Below are 25,431 nucleotides of genomic sequence, written 5' to 3' on the forward strand. Positions count from 1 at the left end.
AATAAGGTTAAAACCTGTAATAGTCTTTGTTCTTCCTTTGGTAGCCAATATCATATTCACGATAGTGTCATATAGGATTTGGACTAGGAAAAGACTTGGATGTCACATCACGTTCACCCCGAAAGGGGGCAGAACATAGGCCCCAAAGGGGCTTCCACCCATCCAACAAAAGCAGCAAGATCTTGTAGATGCCACAAGTTTAGAGGAATAGACTTCAGACTTATGAACAAGCAAGAACAGAATACAAGACTTTTAAGCATACGTTGGAATAAGAGACACAAAATGCTTTGTGTGCTATACCATAAAGAAATCTTTGTTTTTTTATATATTTTTGTAATAGCACCCCCTTTAAATTGCATTGTTTGCCTTTTGATCTGTTCTGCCACCCTCTCCCTGCAACAGAGATATATTTCAAAGTCATCCCAATGAGGTGCTGCTTTCTTACATTGCAGTAACACCAGTTGATTAAAGCATGACTTAGCATGTTTGAAATTCACACCCTTGACAGGAATGAAAGCTTCCTTATCCAATAATAAGTTCTCTTATTTCTAGGGTCACACAGGACTCCCAGGACTTAGAGGTGCTATCGGACAACAAGGGCCACCAGTAAGTCTGTAATAAAGTACACTGTACTTCTGCATTTTTTTCAGAGTAAGGTATAGAAAATCTCCCTTTATTCTCAGTTTTAATATCATATAGACATTATTTATATTATCTTTTTTTTTTTTTCAAAGGGTGAGCCAGGTGAACAAGGTGAGCAAGGACCAAAAGGAGAAAGAGGATCTCAAGTAAGTAGAAAGTGGGGAAATTTTTTAGGGAAAACTTTCAGAACAAAGCTATGCAATGCTTTAAAGTCTATAATCATTTTGTTTATCATTTTAGTTGCTATTTTGTAAGTCTGTTCTCATCCATAGAAAAGAGGATTGCTGAAGCTACTGGGTGAGCTGCATCCATAAAAAGCCATGATGATGTCAAAATGACAAATATGACTCATGGTATCATTTGCATGGAGTTCTTATGTCTCATGCATATTCATTTCCCCACCTACCCAAATCACCCACATGAATCCCTGTGATTGGATAATTCTCTTATTGACAAACAGAACAGACACTGCTTGTCTGCCATCTTTAAAGCATTTCCACCATCTCTGCTTTCAGACTGCAACAGCCTGAACACCAGCATCAGTGACACCCCACTTAGAGCCAGCAAAAGCCAGATATGAAGGAAGTGCTTAGGACTGGGGTATGGGGAGGGGTGGAGCTAAAGAAGGCCAAACCCTGCTACAGATCAGCTATAGATAAGCAGGTGTTGGTGTTCCAGTGTAGCTAAAGCGGGAACAAAAGTGAAAGGGATTGGTGACCAGAATGGAAAAGTAGGCAGAAAAGGAAGAAATTTAGCTTAGATATAAAAGTTACAGCAAAGCAAGTAATATAGAATGCAAAAATAACAGAACTATAAATAATAGAGCATACCATTTTAGTACTACAACATAGAGATTTATTGTTGTACCTGTCTCTTTTGTAATAAAACCAGAAATACTCCAAACAGGAGTTGGTCTGTGTGTTGGCTGGGTATGATCCATATATGAACCTCCATCTTATAGAGGTAATTCAGAACTTAGTGACAACACTAGATTTCCTATTGATGCTGAAGGATAAGCCTGCTGAATATCTTTCAGTGCTCTGAACATCAGAGGCAGATTGAACAACAACGTTTCTGCATAATTGCCTTTCTAGCTTCACATTCGGAAGATTTGGAGTGGAGGGTGAAGTTAGCAGCTTCATTTCTTTTCCTGGATGTTTTGTGCTCTTAAAAGGAAGGAAATCTACTCTGGAAGCCAGATCTCAAATCCAAGTTTATAGAGGCCAGAGAACTATACAACAAAACTCTGATTCCTAAGCAGATCTTTTAATTTATTTTTGTTTACAATAGCAGCTCCCTGCCCTAACCCTATAGAAGGTTTTTAAAACTTTGGTACATTTGAAAAATAATCAGATAGCATGTGGGAATTGTTATTTGAAAGGGAAAGTGAGGTAAAGCATCTATCATCTCACAAGGCATGGACATGCTCTGGATCATGACTATAGTAAAAATCCATTTGAACTTGTTTGGAGAGAAAATATGGATTGTGGCACAATTCATCTCTGTTTGATATAATGAGTATTGGACAAATTCCAAAGAACCAAATATAAGCAATTCATTTCTAAATAATTGATATATTTTGTCACAGATTTATTATTAATGTGTTTTAAGTAATTATATAGAGTATGCTCTTAAGATGCCCATTGTACTTTCAAATTCCCGGTTTAATCCCATTTTTGCTTCACCAGAATTGTGTTCTGAGGGCATGTGATAATCTGGGACTGAAAGCAAAGCACATTTTATTAAGGTGCATATCTCAATAGCTTTGTAGAGCTACAGTGAGACCACAGAATGCTTTAACTTTGGTAGTAGTTGCATAATATCATACAGGAAAAAAGCCCCTATAAACTCCTTTAAAACACTATTACTTCCTTTAAGCAGAACTTTATTCACATATTATTACAAATTTAATAGAAGCTTACTGAAACATGTACATCTTAAATGTCATTTAACTTTGTGTTTACAACTTGAACAAAACTGCCCAGGTAATTAGTAGAAGACTGAAAACATAGAAGAGGAATTGATATATGGTACTTTTAAAAGATTATCTATCGGAATTGGATACAAATACAAAGCCGATATTCCATTTATATAACCCCATTTTGAGAATAGTTATGAACCTGCGTTCCGGCTTTGTGGGTGATATAAAGAGATTTTGCCCAATTCCCTCAAGACTTCTAGCTAAAAATGAGATGGAAGAATACTTGTGTGAATTCCAGACCATTTAAATGATTGATCTCATAAAAGTGCCCTAAATACAACATTCACTCAACGTATGGAAAGAACAAGTATATAGGGCTATTATACTATGAAATATAAGATATTGTGCAAACCAATTCAAAGTCTTTTTTTTTTCTATTTGCAGTTATTACAATATTGAGCAGAAAACACTATTGATGATACAGGATAATGTAACCTTATTCTTTTTTAAAATAAAAGGGAAGCGCTGCAAAATTAATGAAATTTAAGTGAAATGGCATTAGTCTGATTCATATGTAGTCATTTTGCACAAATTAATCATGATTTTATATTATGGGTGGTAAATAGGGATTAAACTACAGGTTTGTGTTTTGGACATTATAGATGTTATGGTTTAACCAACCAGTATAGCATTTAAGTAGTTTACATAAAAAGAGAAGGAAGAGGTTAAAAGGAAATGCCTCCACAGCCCTTACTTTGGGTTGTTCTGTATAATACATCAGGTAAGATTGATGTCTGGGTTCTTCTCTGAGAAACTGTACACCATTCAAATATTTTTTCTGCTTGGAGCAGACTTTATAAGAAAAGGCCTCAACCCCAGTTTGTAATGTATAAAGAAATAGCAGAATACCTTTTTTAAAAATCAAGATTTTACACAAGATAAAAATGTAGCAGAGCATTCAGTTCTCAAAGGAATTAAGGCCAGATTTTTTTCAGGAAGTAATGTATGCCCTTTACTTTTTTTAATAGAAATCATGTTCTATATGTGGTATATGGACAAACATCTTAAAGAATATGCAGTCAGCACATAATCTATAAATAGTGCTAATAAAGAACCTTCTGATGGAAAAATTCAGGATCCTAACTGATTGTTAGATTTCATAGTTTGTGAGCTAATGAATATTTTGAAATCTCTAGGGTCCTGCTGGAAAAAAGGGATCAAGTGGTCAAGCTGGGAAACCTGGAATGTCTGTGAGTAAATTGATTGATCAGGTGCTTCTATTTTAAGTGATAAATAACACAGATACAGATTTAGGTTATTCAATGCAGAAAGACTCATTATTGATAAAAGATAAATAGCAAATCAAATAGAATATCCCTGCCTAACCTGTAGGTTAGAAATCAGTTGTACAATGAAATATTTTTATATCACAATCTTGAAATGTCAACATGAAAATAAATTACACTAAATATAGATTATCTCTATATCTCTGAAAAGTATTTTTAGAATTGCAGTCTTATTTTATTATGAGTACATACACCCAGAGAGGAAGTATAATTAAAATGAAGTAAGCAAATCTGGTCTCAATCCCATATTATCAACCTGAGCTACAATAACGGTGGTTATTGACTGTGTTAGATTGTATTGCTTAGGTCCAGATGGTGTTACTCTGCAGAGCTTTTCAAGCAGAATTCACATTTATTTCAGGGTATATCTGGTCCTATAGGCCAGAAAGGTGTAGCTGGCGATCCTGGACCAGAAGGTGTTCCTGGAAATCCTGGAAAATCAGGGTTACCTGGCCAGCAGGGCCTTCCTGTGAGTAACAGTTGAACAAGTTTTATTCCTCTGAGATGTGGTGGTGGTGGTGGTGGTGGTGGTGGTGATGATGATGATGATGATGATGGCAGAGGGGGAGGGGAGGTCTTTAAAAATTGGCATTTCATCAGTAGTGTGCATTAACAACAACAAAAAAAACACATTGCGCAAGAATACAATGTTAGTATTTCCTCTACACATGTCACTTCCTACTCAAATAATGCCAGCCATTTTCCTTTGGGAAAGAGCTGCGTCATTAATTTATTAATGCAAGTTCCATTACTTTACTTTGTGGCACAGGATCAGCCTATGCAGAAACAATATGTGCTACAATAGAAACATAAGCAATGCCTTCTGCATATTCACTTTAATGTTTTTATAATAAAATAGAGAATCAGCTACAATAACTCTTTTTTGTCTTAATGGGAGCTGTCTTTATCTTGTTAAGTCAGTGAGATTTCTGACCAGTATAGGTAGTCAGTCTGATATTGATGTGTGCAGCGTGGTGAGATGCTTGAGTGAATTTCTGAATAAGAATCTAGCATATAGAGTTAGCATTCATTTATACTGCTAGTATATGTAATATTGTAGGTGGTATCATCATTGAACATGGTGCTTTTTGTAATGGCATTATTTCAGTGGTATAACATCACAATGTGTGCATATGGGTCGTCAAATATAGAGAGATACATAAAATAATAGTGGCTATTTTGAACACATTAAAACATACATTTGTTTTCTGCTAAAAATAAATGGGATGAGTGATTTAAGGGACTCTGCTTAACTGGCTTTTGTTTGTCAAGGGTACTAGAGGAAGCCCAGGAATAGCTGGACTGGCAGGATATCCTGGAACTCATGGACCAAAAGGTTCACCAGGTGTGCCAGGAGGCCTTGGACTCCCTGGACTAAAGGTACTTTGGGGACTTTTATGTATTTATATCTATTTATGTTTTTAATGTTTGTTGTGAATTGCCCAGAGTTCCCCCATTGGGGGGAGATGGGCGGCCAAAAAATTTAATAAATAAATAAATAAATAAATAAAGTCATCATCTCATCCCTGTCTTTGAAATCCTTCTTCCCATTCATTCAAAAGGAATGCCTTATTTTCTTCTCAACAGGAATTATTTAATTAATAATAGTTAATAATAATAATAATATAATAAATAATTATATATATAATTAATAATAATGACTGTATGAGATTAAGTGATGTTTGTTCTCCTGCTTTCTTGGGTTTTATTTATTTATTTTATGTTTACTTTATATTTTATTTTATTTATTTTTGATAGTATTTATATAGTTAGGGAGTTTTTAATCGTTGTGCTGTATGCAACCCACAGTTACTTTAAACCCTCAAATTTAATTTTGTCTTACAACAAAAATCAGAGAAACATCATATTAGAGTCTTAGAGCAAAAATAACAGAATACTCAGACACCTAGAAGCTTAACAATAGGAAAAACATTGATATTTTTAAAATGCAGCAGGAGTGGTTTGGTTTGGTTAGCCAGCTCATGTTAGGCTAAAATCTTTTAGATGCCCTATAAAATGCATAATTCATATTGGCAGCTATATGATACAAGCATGTTTCAGAAACTAAAATGACATTTTTTGAGTAATTCTGCTTAATTTATATCAAGGGTAGAACCATGCAGCTTTTACATCAAAATGCTTCCTTTTCTGCCTTACTGGGGTAAGCTAAACAGAGCTTTGAATAAACCAACTCTTCTCCCTTCAAACCTTACTATTCCTACCAATACAATTGTTATATCAGTTCCAAGATAAAACAAGATCATATTCCACACTGGAAGATGCTCTTTTTTTAAACATGGTCAAAAGCTTTTTTAAAACAAAAAGCAGCTACCTTTTGTTACTGTTAAGATGTGATGAAATAAATTTCATTTCAGTCCCTAATTTGCTAACAATTGTGACAAGGCCTGTAACAGAAATCAGGCTTCCAGTTGTGTTAACTTTCATTATTCCCACCTAGCATGGACTGTGCTACTGGGGAAGGAGATGTAATCTAACCCCGAGGCCCCAAGTTTGAGAACTACAGTGGTACCTCGGGATACGAATGCCTCTACTAACGGACGTTTCGGGTTACGGCCAGCTTCGGCAGGAAAAATTTGCCTCGGGTTATGAACTCGCCTCTAGTTACGAACCGGATCCGCGGCCGTTTTCCCTGCTGCCACGCGGTCGCGGCTTCCTGTGGGCGAGGTCGTGGTAGCAAGGAGACGTTTGGTGAGGCTTGTGGTGTGTTTTGCGGTGTTTTGCGAAGGTTTTTGCTGTGCGTGTTAGCATGGCTCCAAAGAAAATGCAGAGCAGGCTTGGCGGGAGTAAGGCTCTGAAGAGAAAATTGCCTCGGGTTGCGACCAAATTTGGGCGGAGGGCGGAACGGATTAACCGGATTTACATTGAACCCTATGGGGAAATTTGCCTCGGGTTGCGACCAAATTCGGAGGGCGGAACGGATTAACCGGATTTACATTGAACCCTATGGGAAACTTTACCTCGACTTGAGACCAACTCGAGTTGCAACCAGAGTCACGGAATGGATTAAGTTCGTATCCCGAGGTACCACTGTATATAAAGATACATAGAGTGAATAAAGAGAAAATCAAAGGGCAGTAATAACAACATGGCAAAATTGTTATAAATTTGTCAGTAGTTTTTGGGATCAAGAATCCCTTTTGCTAAATCTTATATGAACTCTGCAGTATTAGGAATCTCCAACTAAGTGAATAATAAATCAATAAATAATTCTGAATTCTTGAAAAACAAATTTAGGGACCGCTCTCTCTTTCTCTCTCTAAGAATGTGTACTCATTCTCCTTCTGGTTTGCTGCAGGGTGAACAAGGGCTTCGGGGACATCCAGGAAAGCAAGGTGGAAGAGGACTTCCAGGGACACAAGGTGATCAAGGCCAACCAGGAGTTCCTGGCCAGAAAGGACATGCTGTATGTATCTGCTGTTGTATGTAAAGTATCTAGTAAGTTGTCGTTCCAAATTATTAATCCTTTTGTCTACAAATATTACAGGGAGAATTTGGAGATCAAGGTTTGATAGGATTTCAAGGATTTCCAGGTCCCAAGGTATGTGGTTTCTTTGCAGCCAGTCTAAACAAATATTAAGCACTTTAAAGACTTAAGGATTTAAATGAAAGATGGTGAAGGATATCCTTAACCTCCACAATTATAGGGCTTTTAAGTCAATTGAAGTGTACCCTGTTTAAAGAGGAGTTCTAGATACATGTAATGAAATTTCTTTGAGAAAGAATTGTTTATTTGCCTTAAGGTCAGAGAACAAAATTAGTAATTATTATGCTCCTCCACTGTATTGCTAAAAAACATAATTTGAAATGATGTACGTGTCTTTAATGTGCAATTGCCTATTTTTTTTTAGTTTCCTTTAGGAAGTTATTACTTGTATTTGTTGAAAGAAAACTATCAACAATTGAGCTAAGACCATTTTCAAATCTGTTCTATGAAATACCATTTTGTTCTGTAAATCAAATAAATGCAGTTCTGTGAATCAACATATTGTATTGCATTGCATTGCATTATATTGTACTCTATTTTTTAGGGCCCTGAAGGTGACCCTGGTTTAATTGGAATTTTAGGACCTAAAGGCCCAGTAGGCCAAATAGTAAGTAGTTCTATCTATTTATAAGAATATCAAGACTTGTTTGTTTATGGCTATTTACGCCTAGCCAGTCAATTTTAGGCAAGTTCCAGTCATATCAATAGATATCTAAAATCAACATAAAAACTAAATTAGCAGTGGTGACACCAATCAAATGCCAAAGCTGTTGCATATCTTATCGGGGCTCTCCTCTCCTAAGGCCTTGAGGAAGAACATCGTTTTTACTGCTCTCCTGAATGTTTAATTTTTCTTAGAAATCTTCCCAAAGGTTTATAGTAGCTGTATGAAATTATGTGACAACCTAACCCAAAGTTTTGCTTTTCAGTTATTTATTGAGTCTTACTTTATTGAAGATTTAGTTCAGTGGTAGGTAAGAAAAAATTATCCTGATACCCATTTTTAAACTGATTGAGTTGCAGATCTTCCAGAGCTGAAACAGGTGAGTTTCCTATTTGAAAAGACATTACTTCTGACCACCAGAAGGCAGTGTCTACCAGAACAAGTAAAGCTGTAGTATTTCAAACAGCTGATTAAAGAGGTTAAGTGTACAGCTTCTTCTGGCCACAAGAGAACCTGCTGATCAGAGATCAAGGTCTCCAATGAAAAGAAAACATTCAGATAAAGTTATTCTTCCATAAAAATCACTCTCCTAATATAAACACACACATACAGCTATTTTTCCAGGTTGAGCAGACTTGGCTGTAAAAACTGATACATTTAAAAACAAAATAAGCAATCACAATAGTTTTAAAATTATGAGTGTCTGATTGAGCCTCATCCCCCTGGTTCCAGAGAAATGGCTAAAGATGCTGTCTCATATGCATATACAAGGTTTTATCTATCTTTTGAATCTGATGGTATCTTGTCTGGATAATTTAGCACGACCAATGCTTCATGTTTGCCTTCTACAGTGGTTCTTTCTATACTGTCAGAGTAATTTTTGCAAATAACGCATCGGTGTTCTTCACAAGTTAAACCTCAGCTGCCATTATTGTCACAGGCATGAGTCTTGTAGGATTGTGAAGAAGCAGGAGGTTCATTGGCATTCACGAGTTAGTCCAATATAATGGCACTCACAGCATCAGTTAGTGCAAACTCAGAGCAGTTCATCTGCCCTTAGAAGCTTCTTCTATCTGACATGGAATTCAGACATTAATAAGACAACATCTCAGCAAATGTGTTCATGAATCACCAGTAGGTCCCAAATCTAATTCCATTCATCAGGAAACAGCTGCTCTGGTTTTTGTTTGTTTGTTTGTTTTTGCCAAAACATAGCCTTGCCTTAATTGTAGCCCAATATGTTAAAGGCATTTGATATGTTAGAGTGGGCTTTCTTAGTTGCTAGGCCCAAGAGAGTGGAACCTCACTTAGCTTTTTTTTTTCTTCAGCAGTGTGATATCCCCTTCTGTCTTGAGTTCTTTGCCTTAAGAAACAATGATAAAATTCCAGGGTATTTCCCCAAAGTCCTAGATAATAGTGTGATAAGCCAATGATCACTAGGTCCACCATATCCATCAAATTTCCTTCATGCCTTCTATTTGATTTTTGTCATATAGAGCTTCCCAGTCTTTTTCAATAAGTGGAACATGACAATTTAAATTTAACTGTGTTAGATAAAAACCTCCAATGCATTTTTAGATTTTCATGCTCTAATGAAAAGAGTATCAGTTTACACTAACATCTGGCAAGAGCATTACTGTCTTCATTCAGAAAATGTACTGTATTACATAAGGGATGTATATGAAGCAAGTTACATTGCACAAAATAATGTAACCCTGAATATCATAATTACTCAGGACTACAGGTTGGAATCATTGCATTCCCATCTTAAGCTGTTAGGAAAATCTGGATGGAGAGAGCAGTGGGGATCCTATTGGATCCCTTCTGGCCTCCTTAGTCATGGTTTCCCAAAATACTTCACTTGGAAATAAGCCTTTCAGTGTTTCTCCCAGATCATTCAGACCTTCTCAGTTAAGGTCCAGTCACCAGTTCAGATCGATCTAAGTTCCCCTACCTGCTTAATATGTGAACAAATTACCATGCTTATCAGATATAACTTTGAGCTTTTCCAAAACAATTATTAATAATGAATTTACCATTAAGAAAGATCAGATTTTTCATTACTGGGGACCAAGCCTTTTCCTACTGCACGAAATGTATTTGGCCTCCTCCTTGAATGTTTTTAAATGGTCTTAAAATCTTTATTCCAGTGGGATTTATCTTGATTTTTATTGCTGCTTTTGTGTGTCTAGTTCTGAATTGTTTTATTGATTTTTTTATTATGTTTTTATGTTTTAATTTTAGGGAAAACTAGACTGTAAAGTCAGACAGCAATAACCTAATAAAGTAGTATACACATTATCTAGTGATCAGCATTCAAGAAAAATGGTCTGAGTGAAAGAATTTCCTGTTTTATCAAAATAACTTCATAAAATACTATTATTTTTATGTGTGGTAAAGCAGTATAACTTTGTTAGAAAGATTTAGTGGTGCTCTTGTGTATTTACTTAAATTACTCACAGCTTGCAGCATACTACATGAGATTTTTGTTAATCTAAACATGAAATGTATACATGAAATGTAATGCTTGTCTCAATCACTTTTGTTTTTAAATAAACAGCAGAAGTCCATTTCCTTTACTTTCAGTATTCAGATTTTCATAAATGCCTCTCTGAAATGCAAAGGAATACATGAAAACAAAAATGAGAGGAACTAAATTTGCATTTTGCATTTATCTTGTATGCAGAAAATAGTTTAGTTTCATTCTATGCTGTTTGGCAAGGCACAAAATTGCATGGATCTTAAATAGATAAGTGACATAACATGAAGTTTTCATAGGAACATTTGCATTCATTTATTGCTCTACAAATTATTTTCCTTTTGGTTTTCAGGGAAACACTGGCCCTGTAGGTTACGAAGGCATCGTAGGTCCAGCTGGCAAACCTGTAAGTGCAGCTCATCACAATTTCCTTCATAATATGTCCTAGCGTTGGATTTTTGACAGTGAGAGTTATATAATCAGCCAAGAAATGCTTCCTTTTCAGATAGCTAATATTAGGGTGCGGAGGTTTTGAAAATAATTCTTAAGAAGTACTTTAGACTTTACCCGTGCAGAACCCCTGTTTGTTATTCAGTATAGCAGCCCATCATGCTTCAGTGCATTTCTGTGATAACTCTTCATGACTAACAGGTAGGAAACGAGGGTAAAGAGAATTCTTTTTCAGAAACAATTCCAGAGAATAACTCCATATACAGTATGCTCACAGTATGCAGCTTCCAAAGCAGTGGTCGAAACTGTATAAGCAATGCAGCTACTTTAGTCATTTGAAAGTAAATGCTTTGTATGTGCTCCAGTGTGTTGTGAAACATCCCTTTCAAAGGCTTTACCCAGATCTTAAAGTTATAGAGCAATCAGTTCTTTGCACCTTTGAAGTTTCCCTTTGCCTTCCACATTTAATGCTTTCTCTTCTTTCTTCCTAAGAGAAATTTTCATTAGTTCACAAACATTTTTGATGCTATAAGGCAGCCTTTCTCAACCTTTTGACCCTGGAGGAACCCTTAAAATATTTTTCAGGCCTTGAGGAACCCACGCACATTCAGGCTCAAATATAGGCCGGAAGTTACAAAATTAGTATATTCGTTTCATGTGTAGGCCTTGTGTAGGCCTGTATATATGCATTAACATTGTTCTTAGACTAAAAATAAAGAATGAAACTTACTTCTTTAATGTGAAACCTCTGCTTGTTTTTTGCTGCACAAATACTCAATTCTGGGCCACACACGGATTTCATCTTCAATTGAAATTGCTTTTGATGCTTGTTAAATAAGAAAAAGCTTGTTCACACATGTAAGAAGTTGAAAACTGCAGCAAAATATTCAATGCCTTCCTATGAATGGCAGGATATTCTTCTTTCATAGAAATTCAGAAGTTGCCCATGGGCAGATCAGTGAGTCTCATCTTGAGTGTACGATCAGACTCCAGCTCACAAAGTTCTTCCTCTTCCTTCAAAGTGAAGTTCTCAGGTTGAGCAGAAGTTGCAGAGAAAGGATCCCTTACCCAGTCATACATTTGTGTTGAAAAATATTTCAATATTTCCTCTTGCAACATGATTTTTCCAAACATTCAGTTTTGTTTTAAATCCAAGAACCTTGTCACTTGAAGTCAAAACATTTTCTCCAGTGCCTTGCAGAGACTTGTTCAGCTGATTCATGTGATGAAAGATATCCACTAAGTATGCTAGTTTCCACAACCATTCTCCATCTTCAAAGCACTCACCAAAATGTGGAATACTATTTTCCCGAAAATACTCTTGCAATTCTGCCTTCAGCAAAAACACTCTGTTGAGAACTCTTTCTTTGCTGAGCCACCGTATTTCTGTGTGTAACAGGAGACTTATGTGCTCTTTGTCCAGGTTTTCACAGAGTTTTTTAAACAATCTTGAGTGAACTGGTCTTTGTTTAATAAAGTTAACCATTTTTGTAGCATCATCCAGAACATTTTTCATTTCATCTCCAAAAGTTTTTGACACCAACACCTCTCTGTGAACAAAGCAATGTGTTATGACAACATCAGGATTTTCTTTTCGTACAAGAGAAACAAAACCTCTCATGGTCTTTGATGGAGCATCATCAGTACAGATGCCAACACAGTTCCTCCAAGACAGATTTTTGTTTCCAGATATGAAGACAAAACATTAAATACATCTTGGCTTTTGCATGTTTAATGTAGTTCTTTGCAGCAGAAAAGGTTTTCTTGAATTTCACCATCATTTACAAACCTTACAAATGCCATAACATGACATTTATTGATGAAATCTGTTGACTCATCAACTTGGATAGAAGAGCTGCTCTTCTTCAGTTTATCATATAAAACCTCTTCAGCATCATGTGACATGTCATCAGTACGCTGACTTATTGTACTGTTTGACAGTGGAACCTTTTCAATTTCTTGTACTGCATCTGGTCCTAGCATTTTTCCCACTATTATTTTACATGCTGGCATGATTACTTTCTCACCCAAAGCGTGGCTTTTACTTTGCTGTGTAATAAGTTCTGCTACTAAATAATTTGCCTCTTGGACTTTTTTATTGACTGTCATTTTATTAACAAAAGCTTTACTCGGTTTGTTCTGTGATTTCAATAGCTGTTTAAAATAACCAGAACTTTTACTTGTCATATGGCTGTGATTTACAGTTAAGTGTCTTTAATTTTGCTGAAACCATTGCTGCATTTGTAAGTTGTTTGCCATAGATGAGGCACAATGGAGTAGGACAACTTGGATTATCAGTCCATGTAAAACCCATTGATAAATAGCTTTCATTGCAAAGATGGACTTTTTTCGAGTCCACTGATATACCAGTGCAGGGAAATGCCTGAGAAGATTTAAATTCTTCATTAGCATTATCATCATTAAACTTACTGGTATTGTCTGTTCTAGAATCCTGCTCTTCTCTCTTACTCCTTCTCTTCAAAAATCACCACATTGGACCCTCAGGCATATACAACATTTATTTAAAATAACGGGATAAAATAACTACAGGAAAACCTCAGGGAAAAGATGCAGGAGGGGAGACTGATGTCACAGACTAAGTTGGACAAGTCCACTAATTTCTTGAAAAATGCACTTCTCCCTCCCCTTCCTTTAATATATTCCTCCCTTCCTGCAATGTAGCATTCACCTGTTATCAACGGTCTCCCCTATCTTGCATCAAAAATAAAGAATGGATTTAACCAAATAAACAAAGTCCTACAGTGCACTATCAGAGAGCTCAGAAAAAGTTGTAATCAGATTTTTGTTCTGTCTCTGCTCATCACTATGAGAGTGCATTGCCTGAATTTGAAATAATTTATTAAATATATCATGATATCCCAGGAACCCCAGAGACCTCTCGCAGAATCCTAGGGTTCTATGGACCCTGATTGAGAAACCCTGCTATAAGGAATATATTTTTAAAAGCTGCAAGATCTGGAAATTTCATTAACTGTTCTAAAAAATCAGATAATTGCTTCTTTTTAAAAACAGGGAAAAAAACTAGTTATGCTACACACATGTACAAATATTAATTTTAATGTTATATAGGAGAGTCATAATTATAATCATATACTACTCTTCATTTCTTGTTTTATGCTTTGGATGGTACTGAACCATTCAGATATATTATTAATAAGGCTAAACTTGTTTGTGAAATTGTGTCATTTCTATACATAATTTAACATTTTAATTAACCACATATTCAATGTAGCTGAACCTATATGTATATATAGACTAAATACAATTCACTGGAGCAGGAAATGGCAACCCACTCCAAGATTCTGCCGTGAAAACTAAATGGACTTTCACACCAGAACAATATCAAAATAATACTGGAATACCAGCCCTAAAATCAGAAGCTACTGAGAAGAGCAGAAGTATGAGTAATACTGGTGCTTATGATGTGGCTGGATTAAAGCTGAAAGGACATCCAGCTGTTGACATGTCCAGAAGCAAAATAAAAGTTCAGTGCTGCAAAGATATGTATACAGTTGGCAGGTAGAATGTCAGAACCATGAACCAAGACAAAATTTATGTTCTCAGAGCAAAAATATTAAGATGGAAGATTGATATTCTGGAAATCAGCAAATTGGAATGGTCTGCAGTGGGTTAGAAGGAGCATGAGACCTACTTCATATACTACTGGTATAATTATTAACAAAAGGGCATCAAAATCAGTGCTTGGGTACAACTTCCAAAGACTAAATTTCAGAACAAACAATTTATGCTGCAACCACAGATGCAGAGGAAACGGACGGTAACAGTTCAACACTTTGTTGACACAATATCAGAAGAAGGCATAATAGTTATAGCAAATGAGAATTCTACAATTAGAAGTGACATATATATGGAATAATGGAAAAAATGGCCTTGGTGTACAGACTAATAAGAGTTTGCCAAGAAAATTCAACATTTATAACAAATACCTTCTCCCAATAAATTAAAAGACAACTCAGTACATGGACATCATGTGAGGGGAAACACAAACATCAAATTCACTATGTAATCTGAAATCAAAGCTGGAAAAGCTCCATTCAGTGTGCAAAAACAAGATGTGGTTGTGACTGCAGCTCAGATCACAAACTCCTTGAAAATTTAAAATTTAAACTAAAGAAAGCAATGTATTGTCGAAGGCTTTCACGGCCGGCATACGATGGCTGGTGTGGGTCTTCCAGGCTGTGTGGCCGTGGTCTTGAAGTCTTGTTTCCTAACGTTTCGCCAGCACCTGTGACCGGCATCTTCAGAGTGCAGGAGCACAGTCAGAGAGAACTGCTCCTGTCTGTGCTCCTGCACTCTGAAGATGCCGGTCACAGGTGCTGGCGAAACGTTAGGAAACAAGACTTCAAGACCACGGCCACACAGCCCGGAAGACCCACACCAGCCACCATAAAGAAAGCAAATTCATCAGATCAACAAGATACAACATTGCAGATTTCTACGTTATCATGGGGGTAAGGTAGAGAATAGATCTAATAGATTAGATGAAGGACATGAAGAACACTATAATGAAATCTGTAACATCATTACAGATGGCACAAACAAAAATATACTGAATTACACAAAACAAAAGATGTTGAAATGACTGTCTGTTGCCACACTGAAATATCTGAAGAAAGGTAAAAACCAAAAGGCAAAATAGACAGAAGAAAAGTTGCTCAATTAAATGTCGAGTACCAAAGGAGAACAAAAAAAGACGAGTTATATCTAAATAAGCAGTGAGGTGAACTTGAGGATAACAATTGAAAGGATAAGAATTTTGTTTAAGAAAGCTACAGAAACCAAGAGAAACATTTATGTAAAGATGAACATGATAAACGTCAAGGCAACAATCTGCTGGAGAAAAAAAGGATTCAAAGAATATGAATATACTGAAGAATTGGAAAAAAAATCCCAAGAACAGTAATACATAGAAAGGCTTTATTCCTGAACTAAAGCCAGACATTTGGAAAGGGAAATGTCTATGGGCTGTAGAAAATATTGCTAACAAAAACTGTAGAAGGAAAACCAGCAGAACTGTTTAAAATCTTACAAGATGGTATAATGAGAGTGGTATAGGCAGGTATGGAAAACATGGTTTAAAATTGTAGGAAGAAACATCAATAACCTGTGTTATACTGATGATACTACTCTGATAGCTGAACATACAAATGATCTGGAAGCTCTAATAATAAAAGTCAACAAGCACAGTGAAAAATGAGACTAATATTAAATATAAGAAGACCAAAGACCAAGCTAGTGACAACAGGTACAGCAACCAGCCTTAGACTTGACAGTAAAGATATTAAAGTGGTGAATAGCTTTTGCCTTTTAGGATCGACTATCAAAGCAAAGGAACAAGTGGCCAAGAAATCTCCTGCAGACTATGACTTGGTAGAGTAGTAATGAAGACCTTAGAAATGATATTTCAATGCAATGATGTGTCTTTACTTACAAGGATCAGGATCGTGCAGGCAACAGGTTTCCTGTGATGCTCTGTGAAAACAAAAGTGGGACTTTGAAGTAGGATAGAAAGAATATTAATGCTTTTAAACATTGGTTTTGGACAGAGGTCCCCAAATTCTTCAGCACATCATCCCCTTCATGAAGTTTCAGATTGTTCATCGACCCCAAAACATTTATTATATGAAAATAATTTAATAAATACTACTTTAACTAATAGTTCTACAAATAATACTAATAAAAAAAACTCAAAGCTGCTCTTGCTGGCGGCTGATCAACCCTGGGTAACACTGCCTTACCACTAGCTACTTCACCTTCAGGACTAGGGACTGGGGTGGAGCTCTACAGAGACTCCAAAAGATTGATTGACCCAAATCAACCTTCCATCATTTATTGATCCCCAGACATTTACCAACCCCTTGGATAGTCCCATTGACCCTTGGGGGTTGATATTGACCACTTTGGGGAACCCTGGTTTTGGAGAAGACTCCTGGAATACCAAAAAAAAAGAAAAGCAAAGAAATGCATCGTAGAACAAAACAATCCAGAGTACTTACTCAAGGCATAAATATGAAATTATATTATGAACACATTATGCGAAGACCCACCTCCCTTGAGAAGTCCATAATGCTGGGAAAGGTGGAAGAAAAGAGAAGAGGACAACCAGCAGCAAGATGAATGGACTCGATTACATTGGCAGTGGTGCACCATTGGAAGATCTGAAGGACCTGTTTGGGGACAGAGTGTCCTGGAGAAAATCTGTCTATGCAATCACTAAGAGTCAACACCATCCTTATGGCACATAATCAGTCATAATCAATGGAAAACATGGTAGTGGCTAAGGGACTGGAAAAATTTCAATTTATAGCCCAGTATTTAAAAAAAAAACAGAAAGGCTAGAAAAATGCTCATACTATTGAACAGTTATACTTGTCTCATATGCTATTAAATAATGCTCTGGAATTTGTAATCCAGACATGAACAGTACATGAAACAACTGCTAAATGTACAATGTGGATTCAAAAGAGGGAAGAACACTTGAGATCACATTGCTAACATTCAGTGGATAATGGAAAAGTCAGAAGAGTTTGAGAATGATTTCTGTGACTTCTGTTTTTGCTTTATTGATTACACAAATCAGTGACTGTAGACTATGACAAATCATAGATAGCCCTTGAGAACATGAGTGTACCAGACTACCTCAGCTGTTTGTTGAAGAATTTGTATGATGACCAGACAGCAACACTTAGATTGGAATATGGAGCATCTAAATGCTTCAGCTTTGGGACAGGAATGTACCAAGACTATATGTTTTCATCATATTTATTTAATTTATATGCAGAATCTGTCATGAAAAATATTAGATCAGAAGAAGTCGAAATTAGAATTAAAATTGTTGGGGGAAACAACCTCAACTATGATAACTATACCACTTTGATGCTGGAAGAGAGGAAGACATCAATCTGTCCTTAAAGGTGAAAAAAGAACGTGAAAAAGCCATTTTTGCTGATTATAGGTATAGATATAGATATACCCAAACACCTAAGACTATGTCTACAGGCAAGGCCAACCCAATGCAGATACTCACAGAAGGAGTCGAAATAGTAATAGACTTTGTCTTCCTAGGTTCAAAAATTCATGGGGATGGTAACTGTGGCCATGAAATAAGAAAATATCTGCTATTTCAGAGAACAACTATGACAGATCTAGCAGTATATTAAAATTCAGAGATAATACACTGACAACAGGGATATGTATTGTCAAAGCATGTTTTTTCCCAGCTGTGATATATGGCTGTGAAAACATTAGAAGAAAGAAGAACTGATGTCTTTGAATTTATTTTATTCAGTTTATATGACTGCCCTTCTCACATAAGTGACTCTTGGCAGCAAACACAGGTAAAAAACAATATAATAATACCAAATAAAAATACACAAAAAGAATTGTAGTGCTAGAGAAAATTGTTGACAATACAATCACAAGAACAACTTGTTAATACAAGATGAACAATGAAGTTCAGGCTTAAATATTTTGGACACATAATGTGAAGTCAAGAGTCATTGGAGAAGGCTGATACTTAGAAAAATAGAAGGCAATCACAAAAGTGGCCAACAGAAGCAGTTATTGACAGACAACCCTGGCAATATGATGTTCATTGGGTCCCAAAGAGTTGGAAGTGACTGAATAACTGAACAACAACAAATATATGTATGTACATTGTGCATGAGAGAATAATTTTAATTTTCTGTGCAGTTATTATGATTTACTATATATTTGTATTTAAACATACAGTAGATGAAATACAGCAAACAGAATTACACTGAGCTATAAGACATGCATTTAAAAAAAGGCCAAGCACAAGCAGATTTTGCAAATTAAATTTGTGTTATTTATGAATTACTGTATGTTGAAACCAAAACAGAATGGTTTATTTTTTTAAAAAAACATTTTTATGTAAATTTGTTGCAAGGTTTTATTGGTTGAACTATAGTATAAATACTCTGATTTTTTTTACAAAGTCATTAAAAATCATTTTTATCAAGTAAAAAGGTAAATTTCTTTCTGTAAATATTCATACAGCTGAATTAATGTATTTATTCATATAAGCATTCAGATATCAGTAAATCTCAGTGTGATTGAAAGCAAATGATGGAGGATGTACAAGATTAATGTAATTCCATTTTTTCCAGGGACCCAGGGGGGAAAAGGGATCCAGAGGTGAAATCGTAAGTGAAACCAATATTCATACGTTGTAGAGAGGGTTAGGGATATGTAAGGCTAGTTAGCAAAGCACTGAGAGTTATTTGCAGGTTTTAAGAGACCATACTGCTGTGGTTCTAAACTGTCTCCAGACTGGCTTACATTTAGCCTGAGTACCTGACCTCCTGTCTAGTACAGCGTTAGTTCACTGAAGCAAAAATTACAGTGGATGCACAATAGGTGGTATGCATGCTATTAGTGTGGTAGGGTGAATTTTTTTGTCTTTACACTCAATGTAAACAGACTTTTAAACAAAAAGATTGGACTGATTTATTTATTTGCTTGCTTGCTTGCTTGCTGGGCTTACAGTATTTGTCACTCCAGTTGTTGCCAACTCTGAGTGGTATATATACCCAACATCCGTGTATCGCAACAGTTGAAAGTGCTCTCTTCTGTACTTCCTCGTGATGACATTCCCTGTGCAAAAGGATCCAGAGGAAGCCCATTCTATCAGAGCTCATTAGCTAGGCAAATACCATTCACATACTCCTTGTTTTGAAAAATCACAGAAGTAGAGTTTTTTTTTTTAACATTTTGCAACTGATGAAAGGAAAGAAATCTAGGAATGTAGAATGTCTTCTACAGTCAGACTATTGGTTCCCAGGTGAATATATTAGTAGCAGCTCTAGATTGTCAGACAGGAGTCTTCCTGCTAATGACTTTGCTAGCTTTGGGTATGAGAAATGTGTTTCTAGGCAGGAATCATTTAAATTGCTATATTATGCCTGATTCCTTTGGATATGTGAGTGGCTTCTCCTCTGTCCAGAAAACCTTAGGAAGGTAGTCCTCTGAAGGAAGTTATATATCTCTATCAGAAAATATATCAGTCTCACTAAACCTCCAATTCCCAGGCTTCTTCGCTGAAGCCATAAACGGTAAACTTCTTACAGAACTATAATGGTAAACTAATAACATAGATTTGCCTCATAATATTGTGGCATGTCAGTATTGACACACTAGCTTGTAATAAATGTTACAGATAAAGGTGGCTTTAATTTCAATGCCCAGTATGCCTTTAATGCTTTAGTGTCACTGGTTTTTGAATATAGTGAATCGGGGCAAGCAAATCTCCCATAAAACTTTGTAACCTCTACATATAAGTCTCCTGATTACTGAGCCTGCTAATATCATTTCACTCTCACCTAAATAAGTAGGATTTACACATGGTCAAAATGTTGAGGTGAGGAATATAAACAAAGTGCATCTTGAAGTCCTAGCCATCTCCTTGAATCTTCAAGAGAAAACTGCAAGTTAGGTTATGCTAGTAGGAATGGTACTAGTATATAATAACAATTCTCTTGAAAAGAATTCTCCTTTCAGATGACTCTTGCTATTAAGCAAGGTTCTAATCCTAAACCTTCACAAAATTGTAATAACTGTACTATAGATGTTTATTTGTTTCATTTATTTGTTTATTTACTGCAATAATTTTTACTGGACTACAGATGATTGACTGATTGCAATATTTTTTAATCACTCAGTCCAAAGATTAAGAGTAGTCCAACAGTACACAAACTTAAGCCATTGCCTGGAGTAACAGTGAAACCATAATAAAAATCAAGACATGTGCAGTGTTCTGCAAGCCATTAAGGTGGAGAAGGTGTTGGACCACATACCTCACTGGGTAATTTGTGGCCAATTACTCTCTCTTGCTCCAAGCTAGCTCATAGTTATGGGGTTAAAATGAGGTGAGATCCCTACGTAAGCTGCCAAGCTCTTAGAAGGGTGAGCTGTCATTGGAATAAATACATAAATAAATTGCAAAGGATTTTGGAGTACATATCTGTATCAAAGCAGCACATGCTTGCTGCCAGTCCCAATCTCTTAGGCCAACCCTGATTAAATAACCTTATTGAGATCTGTTTAAATGTTGGCAGATGATTATGACTTGACAACAAAGCAAATATCACATGCTTTTAGATATTAGATATTATTTTAATATAATTTTTATTGAATAAATTTTTAACAAGATAAAAACAATACAAATATTAGAAAAGAAACAAAGAAAATAAGGAAAAATAGTGAATAAATAAGAAAGAAAATAGGAAAAGAAATAGGAAAAGAAAAGATTATAAAGAAGCGGCTTCCAATCTTTTTGACAGCAGTTATAAATGGATTTATATTTTACCCTAAGATTACAGCATAATTTCCTTCTTTCCATAAGCTACCCTTTCTAATCTTCAAACCCGTAAATTACAAGTTTATTTTTCTCTTTTTTCAGAAAAAGTCCTTAAGGGGTTTCCAGTCAGATATTAGATATTACTGATAATGTTTTTCCCATGCAAGAGGAAAGTAAAAATGTTAACTATTTTCAGGCTTTCTTTCTGTCAAAACAAGCACTGACCCTATAAATGCTATTTTCTGGTCCTTCCGAGACCAGATGTGACACCTGTCTCATAGTCCTATGATTTAAGCCCATTATTTTCAGTTGTGCTTGCTTTCTACTACACACATTTAGGATTGGAGCTTTAGGCTTTTCATTTTATTGTACTTGTTTAGTGTCTAAAGATACTTTTGGTTTTATCTGCTGAACTACATTAAGTTACTCTGATATAAATTCCTAGCTTCCTGCTAATGGTAGTTCCAGTGAGCTTCAGGGGAAAACAGGCATCGTAATTTAATCTTCTGGTCATGGCATTCTGCACCGCTGGCAATTAGAAGTTTTCTTCCATCATGAAATTCTTTGCATGAGACTTTTCAGAGAAGAATTATACATAACTTCTTGGCAGCACAAAGCAATTAGTTTAGCCTTTACAAGAGAAGAAATTTTTATTTCCAATTATGTTGAAAACCATTAAGAAAATTTAATTCAGTTCCTTGCTACATCTGATTGTATTATGTTGAGGGTGGGGAAAAGCAATTGGCATCCTTCCTAGATTCTTGTTGTTTTTTACTTTTGAACAAGATTTTTTTTTTCTTAAAGTGGTGCAGAAAAGTTTTTGCTAGACAGTTTCCATTTCTTTCTATGAATTGATGATAAGCTTCTTGTGCAGGGTGAGGATGAAAGCATTTTGCAACCTCTGTGCTCCCATAAACCAGCCGTGTGGAAGAACTGAGATGATTTACTTCAGGCTCAACTGTGATATACTTACAGTCATTGCTCAGTCCAGACTAAAAAGAATGTAACACAATTAAAGTAAAGCGTATTTGTTATCTGTACCAGCATATGAAAAAATGGCTGGCCTTTGTGCTAGCAGTCAAATGAATTACTGAAGTATTATTACCTCCATCATCATCATGTTAAGGAAATTGATTTTTTTTTCTCCAATTATTATTCTTTTGGTCACAGTAGAATTTAAGCAGATTTATAAAGGCAATCCTGCACATAGCAGGGAAACATTGTAAACTTAAATTAATGCATGCAGCAGCCTGCAGTTGGGATTAGAAAAGAAATAAAATTTATCAAAGGAGTTTCCAGATTCTTGCATGTTCTGCATCTCATATCATGAAGTATATATTACAACAGTTTATAGCCTTTTAAATTTTTTATGGCTCAGCTAAGCTAATAAAATACAATTTTGAAAGAAGGCTGCTAGTACTTCTACTGGCTGGAAAGATCCTGTACCTCAGGATCAGGATCCTGTACCTCAGGATCACTCTGTTTTTTCTTTTGCCCCACACTTTAAGCGGGGAGTTGCTAGTCTTTCTATTTCACCAACTAGGAGCTTTGCTGTGTTTGTGCAGAGAAAGCAAAGCAATAGAACTGGGATAAGGGCTGATTTCAGGCAAGGTGATTACTCCGAAATTTGATTATTTTCATTATCATCCTTACAGTATATCATTCCCCTATATCTTCCACTGATGAATGCACCATTGGGAAACCTGAAGGACCTAGTTAGGGGCAGATGGTCATGGGGAAAATCTATCTGTATGGTCACTAAGAGTTAACACTGACTTGATGGCACATAATCATGTCTTCCAGAGCTATTCCTTTTTTCTTAAATTTTAGAAAGGGCTAAAATTTTGGGTTGCTGCATTAGACTTGAACCAAAAAAAGCCAGGTTCAGTTCCTTTCCTGACTTCAGAGCTAAGTTTGTGAATTTAGATCACATATTCTTTCTCAGCCTGACCTCCCAGTGTTGCTTTTCTGAGGAGGACATTAAAAGAAACCCCCATGTCATCTACTTTCAGCTCATAAGGAAAGAGATGGTTTTAAATGCGAACACTAATAATTTAAAGAAGTCCTGTATTGACATAGACATGACATATGGGGTGGGTTTATTTATTGTAACCCAGTGCACACTTAACCTAACCTCTCAGCTTGTGCAGCATTTTATGGAGGCTTCTTTCTATGTAATAAATCTTTAAGTGTCTTTATATGTACCATGGCATAGTACGTGTATGGCAAAATTATGCTCAAGTGTGACATTATACAACATCAATGCAAATTTATTTTTTTATAAAGCTTGTAGATTTGGGAAGTATTTGCCCTTCTGTAGGCAATAAATGTTACCTTCTGTAGAACAGACTTTCAGGTAGTTGTCATTAAAACTGATGTCTGCAATATTTATGCACTGCTAATAAATTAAGCATGTAATACATGAACTTGTTTAGAGTAACACTTTGACTGGGGATTATACAAACTGCTACCTGTGTCTCTGATATGGTTTAACTAATCATTTCTAAATGAACTCCAAATATATAAAAAGAATGAAAGAATAAATAAGATAATTTTAGTTATCTAGTCTTACTGGGTTGCCACCTTTTAGAAGGGACTGTAGATTTTAAAAAAAATATTACACACGTGTTTTACAAATACACAGCACATACTTTCAGGAACTTAGATAAATGGTCTACAGTGTATTGAGAAATCTTTGTATAGGTCACAAATATAGCTCCTGTTAGCTAGGTTTGTTTATACTTAATAGATGAATTAAATTGCATTTAATTACAAGGTGATACATGAAAATTTAAAAGGATCTTACTATGGCTCAGGCATTTTATCATCTCTTTTTTTATTCAGGGCCCTCAAGGACCACGAGGTCGTCCAGGTCTACCTGTAAGCAAACAAATTCTTCTCAAAAGGTCTGATTGCATAATTCCCAATTTATATAACCCACAATCCTATGAACTCTCTTTTTCCCTTTTCTTTTTAGGGTCCACCAGGAGCACCTGGACCAAGAGTAAGTTCCATTTATTTATTAGAATGATGTCATCACTGGGTAATAAGGGATAGAGGGAGGATACAAACCTAACCTTTGAATCCTCTTCTCTACAGTCACCATTTTAAATGGAAATAATTTAAATCTGGTATTACTCTAGTTGCACAGGCATTATCTTAAAAGGGTATGCCCATTGATCAGATAACATGTAAACAGTATCTGTGCAAGTCTTCTTGGAAATAAGGCTGACTTAATTCAGTGGAACCTAGAGTCAGGAGATAGTACGTAGAATTGCCGCTTCAAAAAATATCCCTGATTAGTGATATCATTTGTTGCTTTTCATATTTCTAGTTACTTTTATAAAACTAGGCTACCTCGTGTGTATGTTGTGTGTATCACAGTATTTGAATCATTACAACAAATAAAAACCTCTGTATGCTCATCCTGTATTTGAAATCATTTTTCATATTGGGTACTTTCCCACCATCACTTCAGTATCTCAAACACTTTCCTGGAGCCCTTGCAGTTCAGCACTGCAACTTTCTTGAGTGCCCTGCAGCTTACTAAAGCACCAAACAAATTTAAGTGGTAGCAGACTATGACAAGATTTTGGTGTCCTTGCATACCCAATAACTGTTCTTAATTCTGTAGAAAATTCTGAGAGATCTGTATGATTGATTTTGAATTTCTGGACAATGATGTTACTGATAAGAAACTTTTTAATTATACACAGAAACAAATTGACATGAGTGCCACTATTCAAGCCTTGATTGACTCAAATGCTGCCTTAGAAATGGAGGTAACAATATTTGCAAGTTGAAATTGATATATAACATACATACGTTAGAATAACCATTTCAGCAATAAGATATGCATCTTTTTAAAGGCTTTATTTTACTACAGAGTTTCAAATATTATATTCAAATACTATATTTGTGTGGAAAAGCATTGAATGGCAAACTAGAAAAAGATACATGTATCTATCTGAGCCCTTTGACCTAACTGAATAAGACATACAACTGTAAGTGTTTTAACACCAAATTATTTAGGTTGGTTAAAACAAAAAAGAGATGACATGGTA

At 35.7% G+C, this 25,431-nt stretch overlaps 1 protein-coding gene across 1 annotated transcript in view; it reads left to right on the forward strand.

Moving 5' to 3' along the window:
• Window positions 1-25,431, forward strand: part of COL24A1 (collagen type XXIV alpha 1 chain) — a 166,237-nt gene that overhangs the window by 129,551 nt on the left and 11,255 nt on the right. Inside the window, exons 44-56 of the mRNA XM_088153680.1 lie at window positions 553-606; window positions 735-788; window positions 3,760-3,813; window positions 4,271-4,378; window positions 5,182-5,289; window positions 7,226-7,333; window positions 7,415-7,468; window positions 7,959-8,021; window positions 10,910-10,963; window positions 19,179-19,214; window positions 24,212-24,247; window positions 24,345-24,371; window positions 25,084-25,149. Of these exons, the coding sequence (XP_088009806.1) occupies window positions 553-606; window positions 735-788; window positions 3,760-3,813; window positions 4,271-4,378; window positions 5,182-5,289; window positions 7,226-7,333; window positions 7,415-7,468; window positions 7,959-8,021; window positions 10,910-10,963; window positions 19,179-19,214; window positions 24,212-24,247; window positions 24,345-24,371; window positions 25,084-25,149 (822 nt within the window). The remainder of the gene's footprint in view (window positions 1-552; window positions 607-734; window positions 789-3,759; window positions 3,814-4,270; window positions 4,379-5,181; window positions 5,290-7,225; window positions 7,334-7,414; window positions 7,469-7,958; window positions 8,022-10,909; window positions 10,964-19,178; window positions 19,215-24,211; window positions 24,248-24,344; window positions 24,372-25,083; window positions 25,150-25,431) is intronic.

Source organism: Python bivittatus, unplaced genomic scaffold, assembly GCF_059951505.1.
Source record: "Python bivittatus isolate LINGU-HERP-01145 unplaced genomic scaffold, Pbiv_v1 ctg000700_np1212, whole genome shotgun sequence".
In the NCBI taxonomy this organism is placed as follows: domain Eukaryota; kingdom Metazoa; phylum Chordata; class Lepidosauria; order Squamata; family Pythonidae; genus Python; species Python bivittatus.